This window comes from Rhamphochromis longiceps, linkage group LG1 (genome assembly GCF_057381845.1).
Source record: "Rhamphochromis longiceps isolate RC_006_pf linkage group LG1, R_longiceps_female_GT1.1, whole genome shotgun sequence".
NCBI classification, from domain to species: Eukaryota; Metazoa; Chordata; class Actinopteri; order Cichliformes; family Cichlidae; genus Rhamphochromis; species Rhamphochromis longiceps.
The window spans coordinates 41,872,502-41,897,940 of record NC_140557.1 but is presented as its reverse complement, the minus strand read 5'-3'; the positions used below and the strand labels follow the sequence as shown (position 1 = coordinate 41,897,940).

Sequence of the window (25,439 nt, the reverse complement as noted above, 5' to 3'; positions counted from 1 at the left end):
TCTAAGACACTGAGTGGAGATCAGTTGGATAGGAAGTTGGAACAGATTAGCGAATGTATGTGAATTGTTTCAGTTGAAAATCTAGCAGAACTAATGTTCTGCTAGATTTTCAACTGTTCAATAAGTTGAAAAGTTGAAAATCTGGAATGCAATGTTGTAGTCCAATGAGCACCTACACATAAAATGTGTAGGTGCTCATTGGACTACAACATTACAGCTGTTCTGTTCTGTTTACACATTTGGCTTCACTAAAGAAGCTGGTCCAGTTAATTGTCCAGCCCATTTAATCCTCTTAGGTGAGTTCGCTAGCTAGGACACTGATGTAGAAATATTCACTGAACAAATGCCTGCAAAGAAATGAACAAAGCCACAGTTTCTTTTTTATTTAAAGGACATGTGCTTTTGGCTGGTTACAATTCAGAAAAAGAGGAGGAGACTGCAGCAACATTCAAATGTAATTCTCATTCTTCACAAGTAGGCTAAAAGTTATCAATACATTCACATTGGCTGTACAGTCATACTGTACATAGTCATACATCTACTTTGGAGTATAACTGTACTTAGGCTAAAGGACATACATATTTCTATTTAGAAAAATGTGTAGCATAAATGTCATTACTCAAAATGCTTGTTTTTATTGATAAAGATAAATTCTCACAACTAGATAATTAATCAAAAAATAACTTTGAACAAAATAAAGTACAGTAATCATATGAAAAATAAAAAATATATACCCTATCATAAGTTGCTATATGTTGGCTAAAATTACAACAGTTTTGTTATCATGTGCTGTAGTTGTTTAAGATGGACAATTACATCAACTACCTTCCATCTAGCATCACAATGAACTAGAATTGTTAAAATAGATAGATAGATAGTAGGGGTGCAACGATACACAAAATTCATGGTTCGGTTCAATACTTTGGTGTCACGGTTCGAAATTTTTTCGATACAAGAAAATGTTCATGCTTTTTTAATTTGTCATTTATTAAAATTATAAATATATATTTTAACTCAAATGTACAGTTTTTAAATTTAATGTTGCTGAAACAACAACAACAAAAAAAAATCTATCTGATTGAGGAATCACTCATCTTTGGAAAAGAGAGTTTATTACAGAGAAATGGCTCTTTCCAAAATAAAAGCTGTACTATCCGCTTCTTCTGGGCTATATTCTCAGCAGCATATTAAACATATCAGGTCCCCATAAGGAGAATCCTGTGCTAACAGCTGTCTAAATGACTCGGGTAAAGTTTGTAGCATGCGTGCTTGTTGTTTTTGTCTGCTTCCACTTGTCTTTGCACTAGGATGATGTCGGAGTAAATGTGCAGTCATATTCGTTGTGTTCCCACTAGTGCTGTCAGCGTTAATCTCGTTGAAATGACCTTAACGCCACAACACGGCAAATCTCTGTTAACGAGCTACCGCGGATCGCCCCGTGCGTGGGGCTGGATGGCGTCAACACGTGAACGAGCTAACTGCGCTAACGCACTAGTTCCCACCCATGTAATTGAGCATTGCATGGCACATCCAACATACTGTTTTACTTTAGTCCATGACTCGCTTACCTTCAGGGTCATACGTCACATGAAAACCAAAATAGTTCCAAACACCAGATCTGAATGAGGGTGGGGGAGGTTCAATTTGCCATGTTGCAACGAGCTTAGCTTCTGTCTTGCTAGCTTGTGCTGTGCTCAGTGGATCTGCGCTCGACAGTCTAGGCAGAGTAGTCGAACGCAGATCCACTGAGCGCTGAACACAGACAGCATCGTCCGAAGAAAAGTTGATAAAATAAATTAAAAATGTTGTATTGTTCGATACATATGCGTACTGAACCGAAAGCACTGTATCGAACGGTTCAATATCAATACGAGTATCGTTGCACCCCTAATAGATAGACAGATAGACAGATAGATATTATGCACTTGCTGATTTTATAACCTTAATATTTCTACATTGGCAATATTCCCAGATGTAAACACCATAAAAACAAAAAAAACAATGTAAAGTCGTACATTCTCATGCTGTCACTCAGTTTGCTTTGCACTTACTGGTCCACAAAAAGAAAACACCTACAGGTAGAAGTATAACATCCATTGTGCATGGCTACCACCTTTCTCATTTATTCATGATTTCATGGTGCAAATTGGAACAACAATAACCAGGATCACAGTGCAAGTAGCAGCTGCAATCAGTGCTCCAATCTTACACGCCTTGGCCCTCCTAAATTCTGCCTCTTTCCTCTTGAGCAACGAGTCATAGCCTGGGGTGTAGATGTCCTCCATCCAGTACTCCAGATTATTGGGGTTTAACGACTCCTGGGTCTGATGAAAGACACAAAGACTATAAATAACAATTAGGGATGTTTTCCATTTGGCTTTAAAAAAAAAACATTTTTTAATTAAATGCTGTGTTGAGGCTGTTATTTTTAGCATCTGCATGGATGTTAAAATCACCCACAATAATTGTTTTATTGTGAGTGAGAAGTCAGACAGAAACTCTGTGTGAGGTCCAGGTGTACCATCGGTGGTAGCAAAGCTGGGGCGGAGGAGGCTGAGCATCAGGCTTTCAGATGAGTCTCTAATTCAATGATCCTGGTATCCAGAGCTTCCAATAGGCTTATTACTATAAACGTCTGAATGAATAGTGAAAAGCTCATATTCTTTAAATTACTTACAGAGTGAAATTATGTATTTTAAATGTCTAAACTCAAGAATTTCAAATGAATAACCAGAATATCTGTTGTGTGTGTATGCGTGTGTTTGTGTGTGCGCATGCATGTGTGTCTGTGCATGCGTGTGTGTCTGTGCATGCGTGTGTGTCTGTTAGTGTAAGTGAGTGAAAGTGGGGAATTGTTATCAAATGAGCAGGAAAAAAAGTTTTATTTTAAAACTGTGTGTTTGTGGGGAGATAAACTATGTCTGATATCAAAATTATCTGTCATTACCATACATTTAAATTCACCACCCATTGCTAATTAAATAGGTCAATCAGGAGCTGGAATTCCAACCGGACCATGCAGCTTGCCTGGTTGGAATACACCCAAAACTGCATGACCTGCTGGTCAACTGGTCTGCTACCTTTTGAGGCCTCCATATGTTACCAACATCCACTCTGGAAGACCACCCAAGCAGCCTTCCTTTGGACGAAGGAGCAAAATAAATGGCTGCCTGACTGGAACAGGACTACTGCACTTCTCTGTACTCGTCCATCTCGGCCTTACACAGAGTTTGTCTGATTTCTCAGACTTTTTATCTGATTTAGTGCTCAGCTCAGTTAAAACAATTATTGTGGGTGATTTTAACATCCACGTAGATGCTAAAAATGACAGTCACTCTGGTAATCGCACGGAACAAATCAATTTTTGCCTGTTCAAAGCACAGCACACACCTCTTTTTCTGGGTCACCCCTGGGTACGATAAAAAAACACTGTATTAACTATGACAAGGATTGTATCTCGGGTTGGAGTAATAGCTGCCTTAAGTGTGCCCCTCTATACGTCCAAAGTTGCAAGACCTCCTCGTGTATGGTCTTAATTTATTTATTTGTCAAAGTACTGTCCTTGGTGCTGAAGACTGAAGAAGTCAGTTGATGAGTGACCAAATGTTTCTGGAAACGCTACATCCAGATGAACACAATCAACTTTTTGGGACTTGGTGCTGAATATAAATGGCCAGGATGGATTCTTGGCTCCTTTTGGACAATATCATTGTGTGATTGTATTACGAAACAAAACAACAATTAGATACTCCAACAGATTTCATTACCCACTACTTCTTGTTGCTTTTGGTGGGATTGAAGTGAAATGGTTTCAATAATACATGCATATTTTTGTGAAGATTTTAAGTGATAAGTATGTAAAACACAAACTATATGAGATAGAAGACAGAATTTAATGAGTGACAAGAGGTGAGTGGAGAAAAAAATGCTCAGTGGATCATAGAAGGACCCCCAGAAGCCTGAATCTACAGCAGCATGACTAGGGTATGGTTCAGAAATTAAGTTGCTCGACATTTCATAATATGCAATATGTATGCAGAGCCCAGAACTGTACCTGCAGGTCAAGAGCAGTGAGCTGCTTTTCCTTCTTTCCTGAATTGCGTTTGTATTCCTCAATGGTCCAGGATGGCTGGCCACGTATCCCAGCTGATGGACTGGTGAGCCTTACATCAGCGTACAGAGAGCTGTCTTTCATATGGGCCTTGACAGAAGGGTTGAAGTGATGCGGTGAAAAAACCTGCTCAGTCAGGTAGGAATCCTTTGATTGTTTTTGGAGTCGTTGCACTTGGGGGAGCTCATATTGACGCTTTCGATCTGTCTAAGAAAACAGCGAAGGATAAACACAGCAGATTTTAATCACCGCAGAGAAATATTTACAACCATCTCACAGATATATCATTACGTCCAGATACTTTCAGCACTACTTATGTTCTTTTAAACTTGTTCCTGAGTTAACTTCAATATTCACTCCCTCCAAATGATCGATTTTTAGACACCATTGCTACAAGAATGCTCAGAAAAGTCCTATTCACTTTTCAATTAAATTAAATTTTATTTATAAAGCACCAAATCACCTCATGGTGCTTTATACTGCACGGTCATGACCCCACGATAATACAAAGACAACAGAAAACCCCAACAATCACTTGATCCCCCTTTGAGCAAGTGCTTAGTAACAGTGGAAAGGAAAAACCCAGCTACACACACACACACACACACACACACACACACACACACACACACACACACACACACACACTCACACACACACACACACACACACACACCCAAGAAACACCTGATTCCAGGTCTCTCTTGGAAATTAGATCTCAATGAGATTTTTACCTGGCTGAATAAAGGACTAATAATACCCACGAACCCACTATTGACACACAAAGACACACACGCACACACTGACAATCCCCCCGGCGGTGCGGTAAGGAGACGTCCCTCTGAAACAGCAAGCCAGGACGCAGCCACAGCGCCCCACAAACGACCTGTAGACCCCCGCACCTGGCAGAGTGTGACACAGTGTGCTGTGGAGTGTGAGTGTATATACGGGATGACTATTACTGTATGAAAACTAGAGTGCTGTTGGGTGGGGGACGTGACACAAACACCCCACTGCTGAACAGCAGTACTTACACACATCCCCCAGCCGATGAGAAGAACTTTAAATTGTATTCTGGATTTAACAGGAAGCCAATGAAGGGAAGCCAACACAGGAGGAATCTGCTCTCTCTTTCTAGTCCCTGTCAGGACTCTTGCTGCAGCATTTTGGATCAGCTGAAGGCTTTTCAGGGAGTTTTTTGGACGTCCTCATAATAACAAATTACAGTAGTCTAGCCTAGAAGTAATGCAATAATATGAATCCTACAAAAATGAATACTTCAGTTTTGAATATGATTAGTCTATCTCTATTACCCCCACAACCTCACCTGCAGTCAGCCTGGAATCCAGAGCCACACCACTGTGCCAGCCTCTCTCTTCACATGTTGCCTCCTGTGAGATTCCTGACACCCCTCCCCCACCCATCACCTTCACTCAATACCAGGTTGAGATGCAAATGAGGAGACTTCACTCAGGCAAGTCTGCTGGACCAGACGGAGTGAGTCCCCTTGTCCTCAAGACCTGTGCCCCCCAGCTGTGTGGAGTCTTTCATAAACTGTTTATGCTGAGTCTGAGTCTGCAGAGGGTCCCGGTGATGTGGAAGACATCATGCCTCGTCCCTGTACCAAAGACGCCACGTCCCAGTGGCCCCCAGGATTACAGGCCCGTGGCATTGACCTCCCACATCATGAAGACCCTGGAAAGGCTCATCCTGGACCAGCTGCGACCCATAGTAAGACCACACCTGGATCCCCTTCAGTTCGCTTATCAGCCTCGTCTCGGAACAGAGGACGCCATCATCTACCTGCTCAATCGTGTCTACACCCATCTGGACCAGCCGGCGAGCACTGTGAGGGTCATGTTTTTTGACTTTTCCAGTGCTTTCAACACCATCAGGCCGACCCTCCTGGGTGATAAGTTAGCAGCGATGCAGGTGGATGCTTCTCTGGTGTCCTGGATTGTTGATTACCTGACAGGAAGACCACAATATGTACGTCTCCCACAGTGTGTGTCTGACAAGGTGATCAGCAACACAGGGGCACCACAGGGGACTGTCCTCTCCCCCTTCCTCTTCACCCTCTACACCACAGACTTCAGCCACTGCACAGAGACCTCCATCTTCAGAAGTTTTCTGATGACTCTGCGGTGGTTGGATGCATCAGCAGGGATGATGAGACAGAGTCCCGGGCTGTGGTCGACTCCTTTGTCACGTGGTGTGAGCAGAATCATCTGCAGCTCAACGTGGCAAAGACCAAGGAACTGATCGTGGACTTCAGGAAGACCAGGAAACACTTGACCCCTGTTTCAATCCAGGGGGTCAGTGTTGACATTGTGGAGGACTATAAATACCTTGGAGTACACATTGACAATAAACTGGACTGGGCTAAAAACACCACAGCACTTTACAGGAAGGGCCAGAGTCGTCTCTATTTTTTGAGGCGACTGAGGTCCTTCAACATCTGCCAGAAAATGCTGAGGATTTTCTATGAGTCTGTGGTGGCCAGTGCGATCCTCTATGCTGTTGCATGCTGGGGGAGCAGGCTGAGGGTCGCAGATGCCAACAGACTTAATAAACTGATCCGTAAGGCCAGCAATGTTGTGGGGATGGAGCTGGACTCCCTCAAGGTGGTGTCGGAGAGGCGGATGCTGTCCAAGATAAAGACAATGTTGGATAACACCTCCCACCCACTCCATGACATGCTGGTCAGTCACAGGAGCACGTTCAGTGAGAGACTGAGATTACCGAAAAGCACCACTGAACGACACAGGAAATCTTTCCTGCCTGTGGCTCCCTGTACAACGCATCCACTTAACACACTGTTTGCTGCTACAGCTACACATGTTTCTTTTCCAACTATTTATTTATGAGTGACTTATGTATGTATGTATGTATATATATGTATATATTGTACTATTCTTAGTTAGTGTATTGTCTGTCTTGTCTTAATGTTGGTTTAAAATGGAGCACTGTAACAAAAAATAATTTCCCCCAGGGATCAATAAAGTATTCTGATTCTGATTAACAGGCTGCATACTACAGGCTTTTAAGCTGGCAGTAAACCATTGCATAAAAAGTGTCTGTGAAGGTTCTCAGTCATCCAGGTCATCGTAGTCAAAGGAGCTTGCAAAGAAAAGCGTCTGGACTTCTTTAAGTTGCTTGAAGACGTTTCACCTCTCATCCTTGCATAAAAAGCCATCACTTGACCCAGTGTCTTAGCTGATTATAGACCAATCTCTAACCTTCCTTTCTCAAAAAATCTCAAAGATTCTTGAAAGAGTACTTGTAAATCAGCCAAACTGATAATCAGAAGAAATAGTATATCAGAAAAGTTTCCCAATTCTTAGTTTCCAAATTATAGAACAGAAACAGTAAAGCATACACGTTCTAACGAGCTACGGTGGCATTACCTTACTCTGCAGCAGCACTGTGAGGAATCTTGGAGTCATTTTTTAACCAGGATATGTCCTTCAATGTGCACATTAAACGAATATGTGGGGTTGCTTTCTTGTATTTGTGCAATATCTCTAAAATTAAAAAAACATCCTAACTCAGAGTGAAGCTGAAAAACCTTCATGGGAGAATTCGAGGCTATATGAAAACCTTTCAGGTGATTTGAAATGCTGCAGGCAAAGTACTGACAGTGACAGGAAAGAGAGCAAATGTCTCTAATGCTGGCTTCTCTTTATTGGCTACCTGTTAAATCCAAAATCGAATTTAAAATGTTTCTCCTCATACAAATTCTTGAATAATGAGGCCACATCTAATGTTAAAGACTTCATAGTAACATATCACATCACCATATCATAGTACCTACACCCTGCCAGTGATCAGATAATCAGCTGGCCAAAGGTGGAGACAGAAGACACTGACATCAAGTGGCTGGACGAGGATGGACTGAAAGACAGCTAAGAGACACTGATCATGGCAGCACAGGAACAGGCTCTAAACACAAGATCCACAGAGGCTGGGGTCTACCACACCAGGCAAGACCCCAAAGATGTGCAACATAACTGGGTGGCCAAAATAATATACAGGAACATCTGTGGTGTTTCCTGGAAGTCAAGGTCAAAATGGGACACGTCCTCTAGTGTGGTTGAGAATGACAGAGCTAAGATCAGGTGAGACTACAGATACAGACACACAAACTGGTGATGGCTAACCAACTGGACATTGTAATGGTGAACAAGCTGAGGAAGACAGTGATCGATGTAGCTATCCTGAGTGATAGCAACATCAGGAAAAAGGAACATGAGAAGCTCAAGAGGTACCCAGAGCTGAGAGATGCCAGCTTCTTCCTCTGCAGCTCTGCCATACGTTCTGTATTCTGTTTCCAGTCCACTTACTATTAAGTCATTCATACTGCAATAGCAACTTCTGTTGTTTGGAGATATTAGAAAACTCTCCTGACATACAACATAGAGATTTCTTAATCCCCTCAATCTCATCCTCAGAGACTGTACCCATCTTTGCTCAATTAAGATATAAACAAACACAGTTAACCTGTTTAGTTGTTGCTTAGCAGGAAGTTGACAGTTGGCTTCCACAATTCACAGTTGTTAAGGAATGCTAGATGTGTCAGCACTAGAGGGAAGCAATAGAAACCTTTCCCCTTTTGATTGTTACGCTAGTCGGACACCACAAAAGTGTGTTACTTGAGAATGTCAAGCAGATTGTTGATATTAGCCGACCTTGTTGGTTTGTGACGCCAATCAGTTGATAATGTGCAAATGACAAGGCACAGGAGCAAAACATAAGGTGCTTTGTGAAGGGAAAAGTAGGAGCATTCACTGTCCACAACCCTAGTCAGTCTGTCTTCTGCAAAAATGGCTGGAGGCTAATAAGGAAGCCTGGTCCTGGGCTATTGAAGCCTGGTTGTGGCCTGGTGGCTGAGCTTGGTGACTGCTGGAGGATCCTGGGCCTGATGTTGGATAAGAAGGCCTGACTCACGGTCTCTGCTCTGACTCATGCCAAAGGTGTTCCATCAGTTAGAGGTCTGTCCAGGCCAATCAGATGTTTCTACACCAGGGTCACCAGTAAGACACAACACACAAGCTTGTTAAGGTGACCAAAATGCAGCCAAGACTAAAACAATGACTGGTTTCTTATACTAACTCCAGTTCAGCATAATGCATGATCTAACATCACCTTCACAAGAAGAATGACAGATACAAATAAGAATGTGCATTTAGTTAAGTAGACGAATATCAGCAGTTATACTTATAAACCTACTGCCCCGATATCTCGTCTGATCATACAAGTGATAACTCCAGGACACAATATACATTCCAGATTGTTTCCCTTTAAAAACTCTCTCATGCTTTGTGAATACAATGTAAAATGATTCCATAAAATCTACAAGTGCCATGCAAAATTCTTGTTACTGAATTTGTGTTTCTTTATACAAACACACACACACACATACCTCTTTAACCTTCCGATGCCTATCCTTGTCTCTGTCCTCAGGATGACAGGAGTAGGACACAGTCCCCCGGTCCTGTAGAGAGTTGGTTATGCTAGCAACCTTCGACTCGGTAGCCATGGGCTCCTCGTTGAGTGAACAGGAAGACCTTCTGAATAGCATGCCTTTCTTCACAGCCTTAATCCCAAGAGTGTTGCTATTACTCCCATCTGAGCAACACCACTCTCCGACATATCCATTGTCTGTTTTCACATTGTGACCAGTGGTGTTGCACTGGTAAACATGGGGTGAAAGAGCAGTACTGTTGAAATGTGGATGTGGGTAGGGTTGAGCCTTTGTCGGTGTGGCATTGGACCTGGATGATGATGATGATGCTTTCTCCCCGTGCCTCCCATTGGCCTCAGGCTCCTGGATCTTTTCATCCAGTTTGTTGAGCTTGGAAAGTACCTGGGATATTTCACTGCGAACCCCCGACAAAGACTCCAACTTCTTCTCAATCTCACCAATTCTCCTCACAAGCTTACACACACTTGTTTTGAGCTCATCATCAGTGTTTTCAAGTGAATGGAACAGGCGGTCTACCTTAGACTTGGCTAATTTGACTGTGTTGCATTCAGGGGAGCTGTCACCTTCTGACTTTACCTGAGACAGAGACCCATTACTATTGTAACATGATGACTGAACAACACCCAGAGAGTCACAAACACTCATATCATCCAGAAAACGAAAAATATCACTTATGTCATCACTAATGACCTCACACTCCTCAACTGAGCGTTTCAAACCGTGCCTTTCGCTGTCGTTATACTTAGATTGGTATTCTTTCAGCTTCTTCTGTTCAATCCGCTCAGTTTGTGTTCCAACACTAGAGGCGCTTTCCCCTTCTTGAAAGGATGCATTCTTCGTATTTTTGTCCCCAAACCTTTTGGCTACGTCTCCATTGTCCAGACCTCCGGGTCCCCTACCCATCAATGATATATCCTTGGGTTTTATTTCAGTACTTTTCTTTGCAAAGCCAGGTGACGCTGATACCTTTTGCATCGGGGTGTGAAAATATTGCTCACTCTCAGTGGTAATAATGTTACACTGATGGTTTTCTTTGAGTGGTCTGCTGCTTTGAAAAATCCTTTCTGAAACAGGAGGGCCCTCTTCTGCGTTGAGACTGAGGCTCTTCATGGGCCATACTGGCTGTTTCCCTGCTTTGTTAATGTGCTTCTTGCTACTAACACACTCAGAGACGGTGGTTGGACCAAAATAAGTTGACACCTGTAAGTCATCCAGGCTCTCGTGCTTCACCCTCCGTCTGTCCTGTAGGGGGGAGTTAAGTGGCGGTTCAAAGTAGGGGTTACTGTAGGGCAGTTCGAAGCTACGGTTGAAGAAGGTAGCAGGCTTACGTAACTCCCTATAACCTTCAGCAGCCTTACTGCCCTGTTTGCACTCACTGGTGATGACCTGCAACAATAACCAAGACAAAGATGGAGTTGGCTTAAAGGCACAAAAATGCAGCAATTATCAATCATAACTCGGGGATTAAGAAAGTTTAGAATTATGAAATAACACAATACTACAGAGAAATCTGGGCAATAACTGATTTATAAAATACAAATGGACTAATTTGATCTTCGGTGTAGAGAATCTAGTCACATCATCCATTATGTTACTATTTTTTAGCACATCAATCAACTTTAATTACAAGACAATAGAGGTGTCAGGAACATCTGTATCAATAAACTGTACAAAACCGTATACAAAACATTTTTATTATACTATGTGTGTGTGTTATTGACAGGACATCGAATCTTTCATGTTTAGTTCGTTTAGAATATTTGGGATGTGAGATTATTAAGATAACACTATTATTCACTAAATCAAAGCAGGTATTGATAATAGTGGGAGAAAATAAGTAAATATTAAAACACTCTCGTGTGTGTTGTACACAAGGTGCCACTTTAGCTCAGTGGGTGAGCAGGAAACCACATGACCGGCGGGCAGCAGCCCAGGTGTATGACCTGTGGCCTTGTGCTGCATGTCCACCCACTCTCCCACTTTCTGTCTGTCTTTACTGGTTCACAATTCTAAAAGAAGCAAAACATTTTCGACACGGTCAGTTCAGGGAGCCAGCATATGATTAAGGGTCGCAAAGGGGAAAATGCACCCACTCAGTACTTGCATATTCTTTATAATTTGTCTGTTCAGAAAATGGAGGCTTAGGTTAGCACTTGTTGTTTTTGTGACAATGAATATTTCATTGGGTGGCTGTTACATTTCCTGACACCAGCTGTATTTGTCAGTGTGAGGAATGTTTACTTTGCTAAAGCAGAAGAGTCAAAGTTGAGGAGAAATACTTGTGGTGTCATATCATAGTATTGTGTTGTTTGGCCATCAAACTAGTGAGCAGCAAAACATATGATCAAGGCCACCGGCCTGTGGGTCACACTTTAACAACCTTGTATTATTGTTTTTTTTTCATCACTGCATTTCAGAGGACGTAAATAAAATGCCCATAACATTGCCTTCAAATTTTTAAAAATGTTTTACATATATGTTTACGTGTTTGTGTGCATTTTTGTGTGTCTACAAACACGGGTTAGGGTATAATTTAGTATATTTAAATTATGAATCTCCAATAGACTATTCAACTCAAATGAAACTCAAATTTCCATTTCGTTTACTAAACTTGTGTACCATCTCATATGTCACCTGGCCGTCTCCCTATAGACATCTGTCTCAGTAATTCCTTTCAACAGCACCCTAAAAACACAAACCTGTGGTGAAAAAGCCACAAAATTGTGAAAATCCTTCTTAAAATCGTTTCTCTTCTGGATGCAAGTGTGAAGAGAGAAGGGCTCTGGATGTCCCATGTTCTGCAGGGACTCCTGGTCAGTGGTGGACTCGGTGTCTATGTCCATAGGAAAGTAGGTGCTCTGCATTTCACAAGGTGGTGATGGTGGACTGCTGCTAGAGTACTGAGGCAGATGATGCAGCTTGTCCAGAGAGCCTGCTCTACATTTCATGTCTTTCCTCATGCCCAGGAGGAAGTTTGGTCCTGAGGAGACAAGAAAGCGCTGCCGGCTGTTGCAATCAGAGGAATTAGCACAGGGAGGGGTGTTCTGAGCCACAGGATGCTGCTGAGAGTGGTGGTGATGGCGCCCTTCCCTGGGGTGATCCATGTGCTCATAACCAATCCCCCTGTCACAGTCCTGATACTTAAGGTGATCACTGTCAGACCTGCAGAACTCCACTGACTGACTCTTGTGAAACGTGGCTCTTTGAACTATAGGAAGCTTATCTTTGGCTATTCCTCCATTCATGTGGATCAAATTGAACATGGTGACAATGTCCGCTGCAACCATGAGCTTTTTGGACAGCGGGTCCTCAGTGGAACAGCGCATCTTGTCCTTGAAGAGGGTGGCTGGGAAGGCAGGGTCCAGGCAGGCTGTGTGGAAGAGCAGGCTGCGGAGCTTGGCCAAGTGCACCAAGTCAAAGCGAGCACACAGAGACTTGCACAGGTCCTGGTAGGACATGGTGGTGTGCTTGGTGTCCAACTCTTCCAGGATCCGAACCAGGAACAGAGAATACTCTGGGAGGGAGTCCATGGCTGCTGGATGGCAGGAAGAAAGAATCGGTTCTTCCTCAGGAGAGGCTTGACACCTGGAAACAACACAGTCAAATGTTCATTCTGTGCTAATCTGGTTTTCTGTGAAATAACAGAATCAAACAGACACAATGCAGACAGGCCACAGTCACAACAACGAATATAATGGACGAAAAAGTTAACACAATTCCTTCCCATCCAATCGATAACCTACATTCTGACAATAACAGCAATAGTGACATGTCTGTCAAAATCAATAAATACAAATCAACATTTCACGTTTTTAGTTGTATTCAGGGGCGGATCTACTGCGGTGGCAACTAATCTCTTGTCATCCTTGTGCCATTGTAGTTTTGCATATGACAGTGTTGTCTATTGCAGTGAGATTTTAGATTTCAACACTGTAGAAATGGAATGAAGGTGTGCGGTATTAACCCTCTGGGGTCTACGGACACGTCATCGCCTCCAAATCACATGACATAGCAACAAGATGCAGACTGACTGAGTCGTCATTTCAATTTCAATTTCCTTTGACAGTTCAGACTTCAAACTATATAGTAGTTTTTAAATTGTGTTAATACGCCATGTGAAAACAGAGTTATATATATATAGACAATGCTTTTTTCTGAATACTATCGTCACGTTTTGTGCAAGAAGAAATTGTAAAAACTGCATTTTCTAAGGACAGCACAAAACAACAACATGAACAACAACAACAAAACGTCACTACTTTCCTATTGGTGGGAAAATGTACCATGTCGACCTTAGGAAGGTGAGAGAGCTTTGGGAGTGACGATGGTGAGAGCAAGTGAGCGAGAAAGAGGAGACATCAACAGTGTGGTTTGAGAGATTTGTGACATTTAGCGTGTTTGGAGTGTACAGTTAGTGTATAGTGTAGTCATTGTTTTGTTTTGTGTGACACTGAGGGCACTGCTGGATGTCACAGTCGCTGCCAAAAAGTCATCAAAGGCAGATTGCAGTGTAAACGCTGTCTCCAGGTGGGAAACAGGAGTGATACACTTCCTGTTGTCATACCTGCAGGTTTCAGGAGTGTGATGTGCTCCTCTGTCTTGTGGTGGACAGAAACTATTTTTTGGAGTGGCACAAATAATTTGTGTGGCATCTTATTGTGACACAAAACAGTGAAGAAGGCGCAGCAGCGCCTCTTCTTTCTCAGGAGACTGAAAAGATTCGGCATGAGCCCCCGCATCCTCAGGACCTTCTTTCACTGTGCCATTGAGAGCATCCTCACTGGATGCATCACCACCTGGTATGGCAACAGCACCGCCTACAACTGCAAAGCTCTCCAGTGAGTAGTGCGGTGCTCTGAACGGATAATTGGAGGTGAGCTTCCCTCCCTCCAAGACATCTACAGGAAGCGCTGCCTGAGGAAAGCGGGGAGGATCATCAAGGACTCCAGTCACCCCAGCCATAAACTGTTCAGACTGCTTCCATCAGGAAGGAGGTTCTGCAGCATCCGGTCCCGTACCAGCAGACTGAGAGACAGCTTCTTCCACCAGGCCATCAGACTGCTGAACACGTCATAGACACCTCAGCTTCACTACTGGAACTTCAACATTATGCACTCCATACTGTACAGTAATGCCACTGTTTTGCACATATTCAACTCTGTATATTTTATATATTTTATTATTATTATTATTATTATTATTATTATTATTATTTTTACTATTTAATTTGTAAAAATGTGTATACACACACACACACACACACACACGTAGGAAAATATTTAGTATACACATCCAGAAATGCATACACTATTATATATTGTACATATATTTATTAGTTTCAGATGTAGCCATTCTTGTAATTTGCTTGTTTACATTATTGTATTTTGCACAACTCTGTTGCTTGTGAAGCTCGCACACAAGAATTTCACTCGCATGTGCTGTACCAGTGTGCCTGCACATGTGATGTGACAATAAAAGTGATTTGATTTGATTTGTATAATTTTAGTTTTAGTAGTAGGCTCAAATAGTTGTACAGAAAACACAGAGGCCTTGGCTGCATCTTTAGAAAAATAGTTGTTTATAATTTTATTGTATGCAAAAATTGTGCATAAGTTTTTAAAATTCACAGTTTTCGCTAAACATGTTTGTGGCTTTTACAGTAACAAAATACAACTTTCTTCTACTCAGATTTTGTGTTTTTTGTGTGATTTTAGATTATTGTGCCCATATTATACTATGACAGTATGCCAGTGAAAACATAACTGTAAATTCAGATTGTGCTGAAATAAAAGATACCACACAAGACAAGGTAAATAATTTTTAAAAGTGAAATACAAAGGTAAAATGAAAAGCAGTCAAAAATGGCCAGTTATACCCTGGCCCTCAATAAATTATGACAAATTAGGTTTAAATTTCAGGTGAAAAATCTTTTCATGACAGTGCAGATTTTGTGTAAATGTAACCTTGTAACCACGTGGTTATTTCTAATTTAACTAAACCACCTCATGTTGTGTAGATTTCTGAATTTTGTACTTATTGGGCTATGTTTATTTATTACACAGGCTATACAGTACATGAAATCTACATTCACTTGTTTTATGTAACAGATATTTTCCATTTGTTTGGGCTAAAGAAAATAAGAACCTACGAAACGTGTACATTTACTGCGTTTGACGTATTTTAACCATATATAATGCATATTACAGAATGTATGTAAAGAAATTGCTTTGATTTTGCCACCCCATTTGATTCCTATGCCACCCTAAGAAAATTTCTTTAGATCCGCCCCTGGTTGTATTTGTACAAAAATCACTTACACGGACTCACTGTGAACAGAGCTGAGAATCATCTGATCAGCTGGGTGCGGGATCGAAACGGCACGGCGCTCGTTAGAGCCAAAAAACGGGAAAATGAATGGAGGATCATCTGGATGTGAATCCGCAGCGCGCACCCCGCAGCATCCAAAAACGCCTTCAGCCCGTTACATTATCCGCCAGCCTACAGAGGAGCAAACCAAACCCACACGCATGACCACAGCGAACTGTGAACACAATGACATTTAGTGTCCCGGTTGGTTTAAACGTTAAACACGGATCCACGCTCCTGCCCACGCAGAGCGGGCTGTAGTGAATCCATTGACCTACGTTTTCCCTCCTGGTTTACTGCTGACTACAGCTGTGGGTCTGTCGCGAAGGGCCTGGGTGGAAATTCAAACTGCCTGCTGTGCGAAGCCTGAGTACTATCAAATTAACTGGACACCAACAGCACTGATTTCCGCTTTCAGAGGAAAAGCTTGAGAAGTAACACAAACACAAAAACACGTTTTCACTTAGAAGCAACAATTCTGATCAGCAGCAAGAATTGCATCAGCAGTTTGATTTATCTTATTGCTTTCCAGCAACGTCATCAGTGTTTTTAATGCATTCATCTATTTGTTTGTTTGCATTTCAGTTGAACTTTGCTTAATTATAGCAGATTTTATCTGCCAGACACCCATCGTTAAAGTATTTAATCGCTTCCTTCATGTTGTTTTGCAGTAACAACATCGCTTTGACATGTAATGTAGCACCCGAAGAACCGCGTTGAAAAGATGCGGGCATTTATTTTGAAGGCGGAGAGTCGTATTTCCGTTCACAGACTGGGTGATGCTGCGGGGTCGCTGCGGTTCTTTGTTTCTACTCAGAATGATGTAACTACACTTAGCATCCGACACAATATGCCGTCTGCGATCTCACACGCGCTGTTATTTCACAGGATGCTACACTTGACATCTGTGACTGCTGACCAGTAATCAGTGTAGAAAAATTAATCATTATACAAACAAAAGTGTCATACGTATCTCATTATTATTGAGAAATAGTGCGTTTAGGTTGTTTGTTGCTGTTTTGATTTTTTGTTTTGATTTTAAATCAGTGTGTCACACTAACTTTTGTTCCTTAACCATATGCAGTGTACATTTGATCTGCAGTGGGCTGGTCCAGTAAAACCATTGTACATAACCAATAAACATGAAGCATGCTTGAACAGGAAAATAAATAATATGTATTTTGTGCCGTGCAGTGATCGACATTAGGGTTTGATTAGCACGTAATGTTAAAAACTAAAGTTCTTGTTACATTTAGTGAGCTATTTTAACTATATTCTATATTTGAAGTATTTATAAATGTACAAATATTTTTACTTTCTCTGAATTCTCTTTATTTAAATTAGTTTGTACCTTTTAAGATGTCAGTAAGCATAAAATCATCTATTTATTTAAGCTTTTTGCTATTTATGGAGGACAACATGACTGCGGTATGACACAAATGTGGGTGTGTCCTCATCTCCCAGAGGAGTCCAAATTGTCATCAAACAGACCAACAGACAGAAAAAAACATTTGAAAATAAACAACCAAACTATGAGCTGTGATTTAATTACTTAATTACTACTTGATTTAATTACTTTATGATCTCTGTGAAAATTTCTTCCACATCATTTACTGTATATTTCACAGCACTGTAGGTGCAGTGAATGCTTAAACTGTACTGACTGGAATATACCTGACATTCAGTGACATTTAGTATACTTTGTTGGGATTTGGCTGGGTTTTGATGAATTCATCATCCAACTTTTGAGTATTACTTTTCAAACTGAAGAAATAAAGACAAGCATCATGTAAAAACATAAAATAAAACCACACATTGTCTTTGATCATCATTTATGAATCTATGCACTCACATATTAAAATAAATTAACTTAAATCAGTAGTGCCATCTCCGGTCTTGGCAGAGGGCAGTGATATAAAGAATAGGAGAACTGACAGCTATTCTTAAAAAAATAAAAATAAAAAATCCATTTACCTATTTTGAAAAAACGATTTTGGAAATCGGAAAATGGTTTTTGAAACGAGGTTTTCATTGAGAGTTTAATTCTTTTTTGTGAAATTAATTAATTAATGGATCAATAATTCATCCTTGTGTACAGGAGGTAAACAACACAGACTCAAACACAGGCTGAGATAACACAACTAAGATCACTGAGAACTAAAGAAACCCAAAAACATGAACAACAATAATTAAAGAATTACAAAGACTGAAACACAAATACTGGATCGCAGTTTCAGTACCGTGAGAGTAACAGTGTGTTTTAAACAAGACTTAAAAACAGCCTGGCACTTTTCTGTCACCAAGTGGGTCACAAATCTGGGACACTGTTAACATAAAAATCACACAGCTGCTCAGAGTGATGTCAGGATGCAGGATGGTTGTTTCTCTTTTCTGCTCTCAAATCGTGTACACGTGATGGTGTACCTGTATCTTAAACATTTCTCCCTATATACTCATTGTGTTGACCGACAGCGGTGTCAAGAAGTGTTTGAACCTTTCCTGATTTCCTATTTTTTATATGTTTATCACACATAAATTGATGATCAGCAAAAAATGTAATTGTTAGACACAAGTCAACACAAAATGCAGTTTCTACCACCAGCATATCTCACTGTTTATAAGTGAATTCTAAATTTACGTGGCGAATTCTAAAATATGAAAAAATGTCAAATTTCAAGATTTACATTCAGTCTTAAAAAAAGACCACTTTCTAGGCTTTTCCAGAATTTTCAGCTGCACGTCACAACCTTTTAATCAAGTTTCAGGCAAAAATGTTCATAAATATAAGAGATACTTAAATCACAGCATAAAATATTTTTAATACTTACATACAGTATTCTTCATAGAAAGTATAATTTTCATTTTATTAAATTAACCATCTATGACACGTCTTTATGCATGAATATACAAACAAATGCATGCATACACAAATACCCAGCTCTCAATCAGCACGGTGAAAAACACTTACTATTGAAATTTTATTAATCAAACATGGTGTATGTGCAACTAACAAAGAACAGTACAAGAATAATAAAGAATATTTATACCATAAGAAAAAAAGTATTGTCAAAACAATGGTATCAATCCACCAACAAATAAAAGCAGACAGCCATTAATTGTAAGGATCATACACGGACATAATCTGAATTCCACAAATGTGAAACAAGTTATAAGATAGCACCATTCAACCAACTGTAAAACACGTTTATCATATGATGATATACACACCAACACGCATGTGTTCTCCCTGACTGTATAAGGGAAATGAACTGGCATTCATACAGCACCTTCTAGTCTTACAGCTAAAAGCATTAAAGACCCCATAAAATTCATCAAGTATTACATTTTTTGGCCATTTGAGAAAAAATATTATATCTGGCTATTTTATCTGGATAGTAATCACACTAGTAACTGATGTTCTTTTGAGCACCTCATACTGAGGAAAATAAGTGCTTATAACTTTTGATTGGCAGTTTTAAAAGAGGAAGAAGCAGCACCAGTGAGGTTTGAACAGGCTGAACAGAATTGTCAGCTGTGTCTACAACAAATACTGGTTCTGACTTGTGTTTAGCTGTATATGCAACTATACAGGTTAACTAGCTTCAGGTCTTGGTGCATCTAATCAGATACTGCTAGCGAAATAGTTATATTCTTGCTCCTGATCACTACAGGCAGTTTAAATGATTGAACTGTAAAATCTTACTATCAAACTAAAAAAGATTAGCTGACCTAATTCCTTTGCACAACTTTATAAAAACAAAAACTACCAGGATCAAAATTGACAGCAACTGCTATCACAACTAGAGATCAATGAGGTACATGAACGCTACGGCAAGGGGAAGCCAGGACTTTAGGTCAGGACGAGATATTGTGATCCCCACCCTCTGAGATGGATACCAAGCCCCCCCCAAAAAACTGATGCGTTCAAGGTGTTCAGTATGGCAGCTGGAAAACTGGACCCTTTTGGTCGATTACCAAGAATACGTGAAGTACGCTCCCAAGGTGTGACCATCACCGAAACCAACCAGCTCTGAATATCTCAGGCGGCAGTAACTTGAGAAAGAAGAAGAGCAAGTAGAGGAACCATTTTGGAAGGCACAGAGGCACTAATCATGTTTGCACAGGAACAAGCAAGATTGATAGAGGCTGGGATCTACCACACCAGGCAAGACCTCAGGTGCAGGCTGTGCAAAGAGGTCCCAAGATGCTAGCAGACAGGGCATGGCTGGCATAGTATACAGGGATATCTGTGCCAAATATAGCCTAAAGTCCCAAGGTCAAAATGGAATACCCCCCTTAGGGTGGTGGAGAATGACTGAGTGCAAACCAAACACTACCAGAGCCCCAGAATTTGTTTTCATCGTTATCTGCTACATGAGCTTTCCACACCCGAGTAAGATCAGTGTGTCTTCTATTATAAGCTGGAGTGATTCAGTAGAGTTCTACAGTATTTTACAATGGCTCCTGATCATAGGCACATATTACAGTAATTTATTAATACTTACATAATGTTACTTAAACATTAAAAAAGTGACCAATGATTTGAAATTTGCTATATAACAGAAACAATACAAAAGAAGGAGAGGGGAAAGTTCATGCTTACTCTGAATCACATGTTATTTAGTGGACCTGCCAGGTTATTATATAACACACATTTGTCAGTTGCTGTGTACAATAAAGTTTGTTCTTTGTTTTTGTCTACAGCAAGTAAAATATCAGATATTTTCTAATGTGCATTAAAATTACAAGCTAAATATTCTTGTTTCCAGTATACATTTATGTATACTTACCTTTTTTGTTTTAAATAAAAAAAAACCCCAAAGAATTTCTGTAGATTATTTATCAGTATTATATAACATTTAAAAGGGAGTATGTGCTTTTGGTTATTAGCGCTTGTGCAGTATTTTGTTAGCATAAAAGACCCGACAGGTTTCACAGCATCGTTGGTACCACCTCATGTCCTGACAAAGGTCTTTATCCCGGATCACATGACAGTACACTGTCCACCTGTCCCCCAAGCACTTGTAGGTCAGAGCAGCTGTTGGGGTGGAAGAGAAGAAAGCAGCAATTCAGTATATTTAGCAGATGTGAGAGTCTTGTTAAATGTTAATAAAAGTGTACTTCATTAGCAATGCCTTCCCAGCAATCAATCGTATCTTTTTACCAGTGTGACAAATTGAGTGGGATCATTCCATTTTTGTTCTAACAATGTCCTCCTAAGCATTTCTTTTAATTCCCCATTATACTACTTTTTCTTGTAATTAAATTATATTGCCAAAAATGTTAACCCACCTAAATAATTGATGTTCTAATCACTTCCACATAACCACAAGCGTGTAAAGTTAAGCAGCTAGGCATGTAAAATGCTTCTACAAACAGGAGTTCATTGAATTCCAGCATGGTGCTGTGATGCGATGTCACCTGTGCATCCCATCGCAGGTGGCATCCCATCACAGCACCATGCTACTAAATATTCCACAGTTAGTGGCAAAGCAGAAGTGACTGTGAATGATAGCAACTCAGCCATGAAGCGGTAGGCCAGCATCCAAGGTCAGTGGATACTGAGGCACATAATGTGCAGGGGTAGCCAATTTTCTGCAAAGTTGCTACAGACCCCTAAACTTCATGGGGTCTTCAGATTAGCTCAATAACAGTTTGGGTTTCTATGGTCGAGCCTTACACCACCAAGTGTAGAGCAGTAGAGGCGTGTTCTCTGGAGTGTTGAATCACGCTTCTCCATTTCAGGTTACCAGCTTTGTTGGAACAGTTTGGGAATGCCTCCGTCCTGCTCCAACATGACTGTGCACCAGTGCAAAAAGCAAGGTCTATAGAAACATTCGCAGAGCCAGTTTGGTGTGGAAGAACTTAACTGAGTCCTGACATCAACCAGACAGAACACTTTTAGGAACTAGAGCATATACTGAGAGCCATGCCTTCTGTTTGATCTGAAAAATGAGCTTCTGAAAGAATAGTTTAAAAATTCCCATAAGCATACTCCTATACCTTGTGGAAAGCCTTCACAGAGGAGTTGAAGCTATTATAGCTGCATAGGGTGGGTCAACATCGTGTCAAATAAAGAATGGACTGTCACTCAAGTACATATGCATGTAGAGATGGAATTGAGAACCGGTTCCCAGTCGTCCAACTCCTTGGAACTGCTATCAATCTTATTTACCGGTTCAATTTGCATATGCACTACAATCAGCTGATTTCAATTCTCACTGGCTCAGGCTACAGTATGGATGGGGACGTAACTTTCATTTTTATTGCACAAATGGATAAGAGCATGGTAGGTGGAAATTGCATCCAGGACAGAAACAACTCCATTATGCTGCAAACACACATTTGGCTCGTTGCAAGCATCTGGACAGGCAGCATGCTAATGCTAAGTTAGCCAGCTAGCATGCTAACGCTTAGCTAGCCAAGAACCCAGAGTGACGCTAGAGCCGAGTGTTTGCTGACACTAGCCCAACAGCCAGACGCTGAACTTCACCAGGTAACACAAATAAAAGAGCAGACTCTTTATGCTTAGAACTTTCCTTTTTGCTAAAGCAAATAATTAGGGCTGGATCAGGTAACTCTGAATCCTCCCTTAGTTATGCTGCAACAGGTGTAGGCTGCGGGGGGATTCCCATGAGTATTTCTTCGTCAGTCACCTTTCTCACTCAAAATGCGTTAATACAGTGGTTCCCAAACCTTTTTTGCTAGGCCCCCCTTTGTTTTACAAGAAAAATGTTCGCGCCCCCCACCACCTGGGAACATATTTGGCGATGCTTCATCTCCTGCTTTGCTTTTGTGTGGGAGCCCCGTCAAAAAACCTGTCAATTATGGTGACAGTGTCCTCATTTTTTTTTCTTTTCATACCGCGCCCCCCCTGCAATGGCTCTGCGGGCCCCACACTTTGGGAACCTCTGCATTGAATCGTACTTATTATTAATCTCTGTCTCTCTTCCACAGCATTACTTTTGTCCTGTCTTCCTTCTCTCACCTCAACCAGTCATGGCAGATAGCCCCGCCCCTCCCTGAGCCTGGTTCTGCCGGAGGTTTCTTCCTGTTAAAAGGGAGTTTTTCCTTCCCACTGTCGCCAAAGTGCTTGCTCATAGGGGGTCATATGATTGTTGGGTTTTTCTCTGTGTGTATTATTGTACGGTCTACCTTAGTGCCCTGAGGTTGTTGTGATTTAGTGCTGTATGAATGAATTGAACTGAACCACACAGGGGGTGGGTAGAATGGGGCTGTCATGGTGGGAGAATGAATACACACACTGGAATATATTTTGGTTTTTTTTGTGAGGACCTTCACTGAGATTCCTCTTACCCCTAGGTTTCACTAAGAACAAACAAATACTCTAACATAAACAACCCTAGCATAAATCTCATTCTAAATGTTATCTTAACACCAGGCTTTAATCGTCATACATGAGTAAAACCTGGTGAGAGCCAGTCATAAAGTTCTTTTTGCATCTTGCATTTTTAGCATCTCTACAATAACTGATGTTTTGTTCAAATCAATTTTATTTAAACAGCACCAAATCACAACATCAGTTGCCTGAAGGCAAGGATGGTATTATAACCAGTTATTATAAATAAATAAATGTTGCAGTGAACACAAACACAAATTTCTGTTTATTTTTCCAAAAGCTATCATAATTAATCTATGAAACACATTTACATGCAAGTTTAATTCTGACTTTTCTGTATATTTATTAATCAAGCAAATTACTCAACAGACCTTAATCATTTGTAAATTGAGCTTGTGCCTCGGAGAAAGTGTTCCAGTTCTTTAAATTACAAAGCAGCTGTTTTCTTAGTGTTCTACAACTTGAGGAAGCTTTAGCTGTTCAGTAGGTATAGGTGAATCTGTACTGTGTGCAAGATTTCTTTATCCTTTAAAAATGCAAACTGCAATTGCGATCAGTGTCTCACCTAGCCTAGGGGAGGTGATGGTATTCGCATTAATTTTCTCATCACAGTTCCCACTGTGACAGGATCGATATGTTGGTGGTCTCAGCATCACAGAGCAGTTGTTACCATGTCGACCGGTCACCTTGTGCATACACTGAACCACCCGTGACTGCAGTCCCTTTCCACAGGATGATGAGCACTGAAACAGCAAATGAAAAGTGCCAGTTTGCAGAGGTTTTACTAAACTTGGTTGATTTTTAAATGGAACAGTAAAATTATCATTTTACAGGTGAGAACTCTTAAGAGCAAGGAAATACTACAGTAGGAATTAATTTATTCATCTTTTAACAGCATTGTTTTAAACAGAGGTAGATTATTTCAAACACTTATTCCCAAAGCTATAACACAGGGTGAATAGTCTACACACATTCTACCATGGGAGAGATTCATTTGGCAATGATTTATGTACTTCACTGCAGAAGTATATCTGTTGTTGTCATTTTCATATATACACATATTAACCTTGAGCATGATGACGAGGAATGAGGAATAATTTCCTTAGGGATTAATAAAGTATTCTGATTCTGATTAAAAATGTAAAGTGCATTAAAATTATAAATGAAAATCAGGATAGAGTCAAGAATCAAGATTTAGCCAACTTCAACGTTATACAATAATAAGAATATTAAGATTAAGAACCGGTTCACAGCAGTTGTAAGTCTGCTTGCCTATGGATCCTACTTATAGGTTCCACTTGTGCTAAAATCAGCTGATTTCAGTTTGTGAGCCAGAAGTGAAAACTAGTGGTGCAGTCTACAGCGTGGATATAGACATCACTTTACAAAAGGATGAGAGTACAATGGTAAATTGCAAACTGTCCCCAGAACAGAAACAACCACATTATACTGCTATAACTTTAGCTCTTTACTCCAAAAGTTGATTCTGTTCATCTGGACATATATATATATATATATATATATATATATATATATATATATATATATATATATATATATATATATATATATATAATATATATATATTAGGGGTGCAACGATACACAAAATTCACGGTTCAGTTCGGTTCGATACTTTGGTGTCACGGTTCGATATTTTTTCGATACAAAAAAATGTTCATGCCTTTTTAATTTGTCATTTATTAAAATTATAAATATATATTTTAACTCAAAAGTACAGTTTTTTAATTTAACCCTAACCCTTGTGCGTGTTTTTTATTTTGACAGCGAATGCGCACCTGCGGACCACTTATGTGTAGCCCTGGTTATTTAGCTCGTCATATTGCAGCCACAGAAATTATTTTGTCCATGAAACCATAAAGCTGCACTTTCTTTTTGCCTTATAGTCTGATTTGTCATAACTTCTCCGTTTTGTGGTAAGCTTTTCTTTGGCTGTCACTTCTTCACCCTGACCTGTCTTATTTGGCTCAGCAGAACTAAAATATACATCTGTCTGTGAAGGTTCTCAGTCATCCAGGTCATCGTAGTCAAATATAAATCCTGCTGCTTTTACACACGGACTCACATAAGCTCAGCGATTCTCTGCGCGATCAACCT

General features: G+C 40.5%; 2 protein-coding genes across 6 annotated transcripts in view; both read right to left on the bottom strand.

The window, feature by feature from the left end:
- Positions 1 to 230: 230 nt before the first annotated feature.
- On the bottom strand, positions 231 to 16,322 carry minar1 (membrane integral NOTCH2 associated receptor 1). Of its 5 annotated transcripts, none has more exons than XM_085409691.1 (6): positions 16,241 to 16,322; positions 15,914 to 16,094; positions 12,296 to 13,181; positions 9,534 to 10,982; positions 4,055 to 4,318; positions 231 to 2,324 (listed from the first exon to the last, which is right to left on the bottom strand). In XM_085409691.1, the coding sequence occupies exons 2-6, from the start codon at positions 15,943 to 15,945 to the stop codon at positions 2,127 to 2,129; spliced, it is 2,829 nt and encodes a 942-aa protein (XP_085265817.1). In that variant the 5' UTR covers positions 15,946 to 16,094; positions 16,241 to 16,322; the 3' UTR covers positions 231 to 2,126. The 5 variants fall into 5 exon arrangements, with proteins under 5 accessions (XP_085265817.1, XP_085265836.1, XP_085265827.1 ...); XM_085409710.1 differs by adding an exon at positions 14,161 to 14,657 and having other exon boundaries at positions 15,914 to 16,313; XM_085409701.1 differs by having other exon boundaries at positions 15,924 to 16,313.
- Positions 16,323 to 19,645: 3,323 nt separating this feature from the next.
- Positions 19,646 to 25,439, bottom strand: part of adamts17 (ADAM metallopeptidase with thrombospondin type 1 motif, 17) — a 98,558-nt gene continuing 92,764 nt past the window's right edge. The window contains exons 22-23 of the mRNA XM_085409678.1: positions 23,888 to 24,065; positions 19,646 to 21,000 (exon numbers count right to left, since the gene is read on the bottom strand). Of these exons, the coding sequence (XP_085265804.1) occupies positions 20,849 to 21,000; positions 23,888 to 24,065 (330 nt within the window). The 3' untranslated portion in view covers positions 19,646 to 20,848. The remainder of the gene's footprint in view (positions 21,001 to 23,887; positions 24,066 to 25,439) is intronic.

Excerpts from the sequence above, each read along its gene's own strand:
- minar1 (XM_085409691.1), bottom strand. The coding sequence starts at position 15,945 with ATGATTCTCAGCTCTGTTCACAGTGAGTCCGT. Across the intron at positions 13,182-15,913 it reads TCTGTTCACAGTGAGTCCGT|GTGTCAAGCCTCTCCTGAGG; the intron begins GTAAGTGATTTT and ends TGTTGTTTCCAG. Across the intron at positions 10,983-12,295 it reads TTGTGGCTTTTTCACCACAG|GTCATCACCAGTGAGTGCAA; the intron begins GTTTGTGTTTTT and ends TTATTGTTGCAG.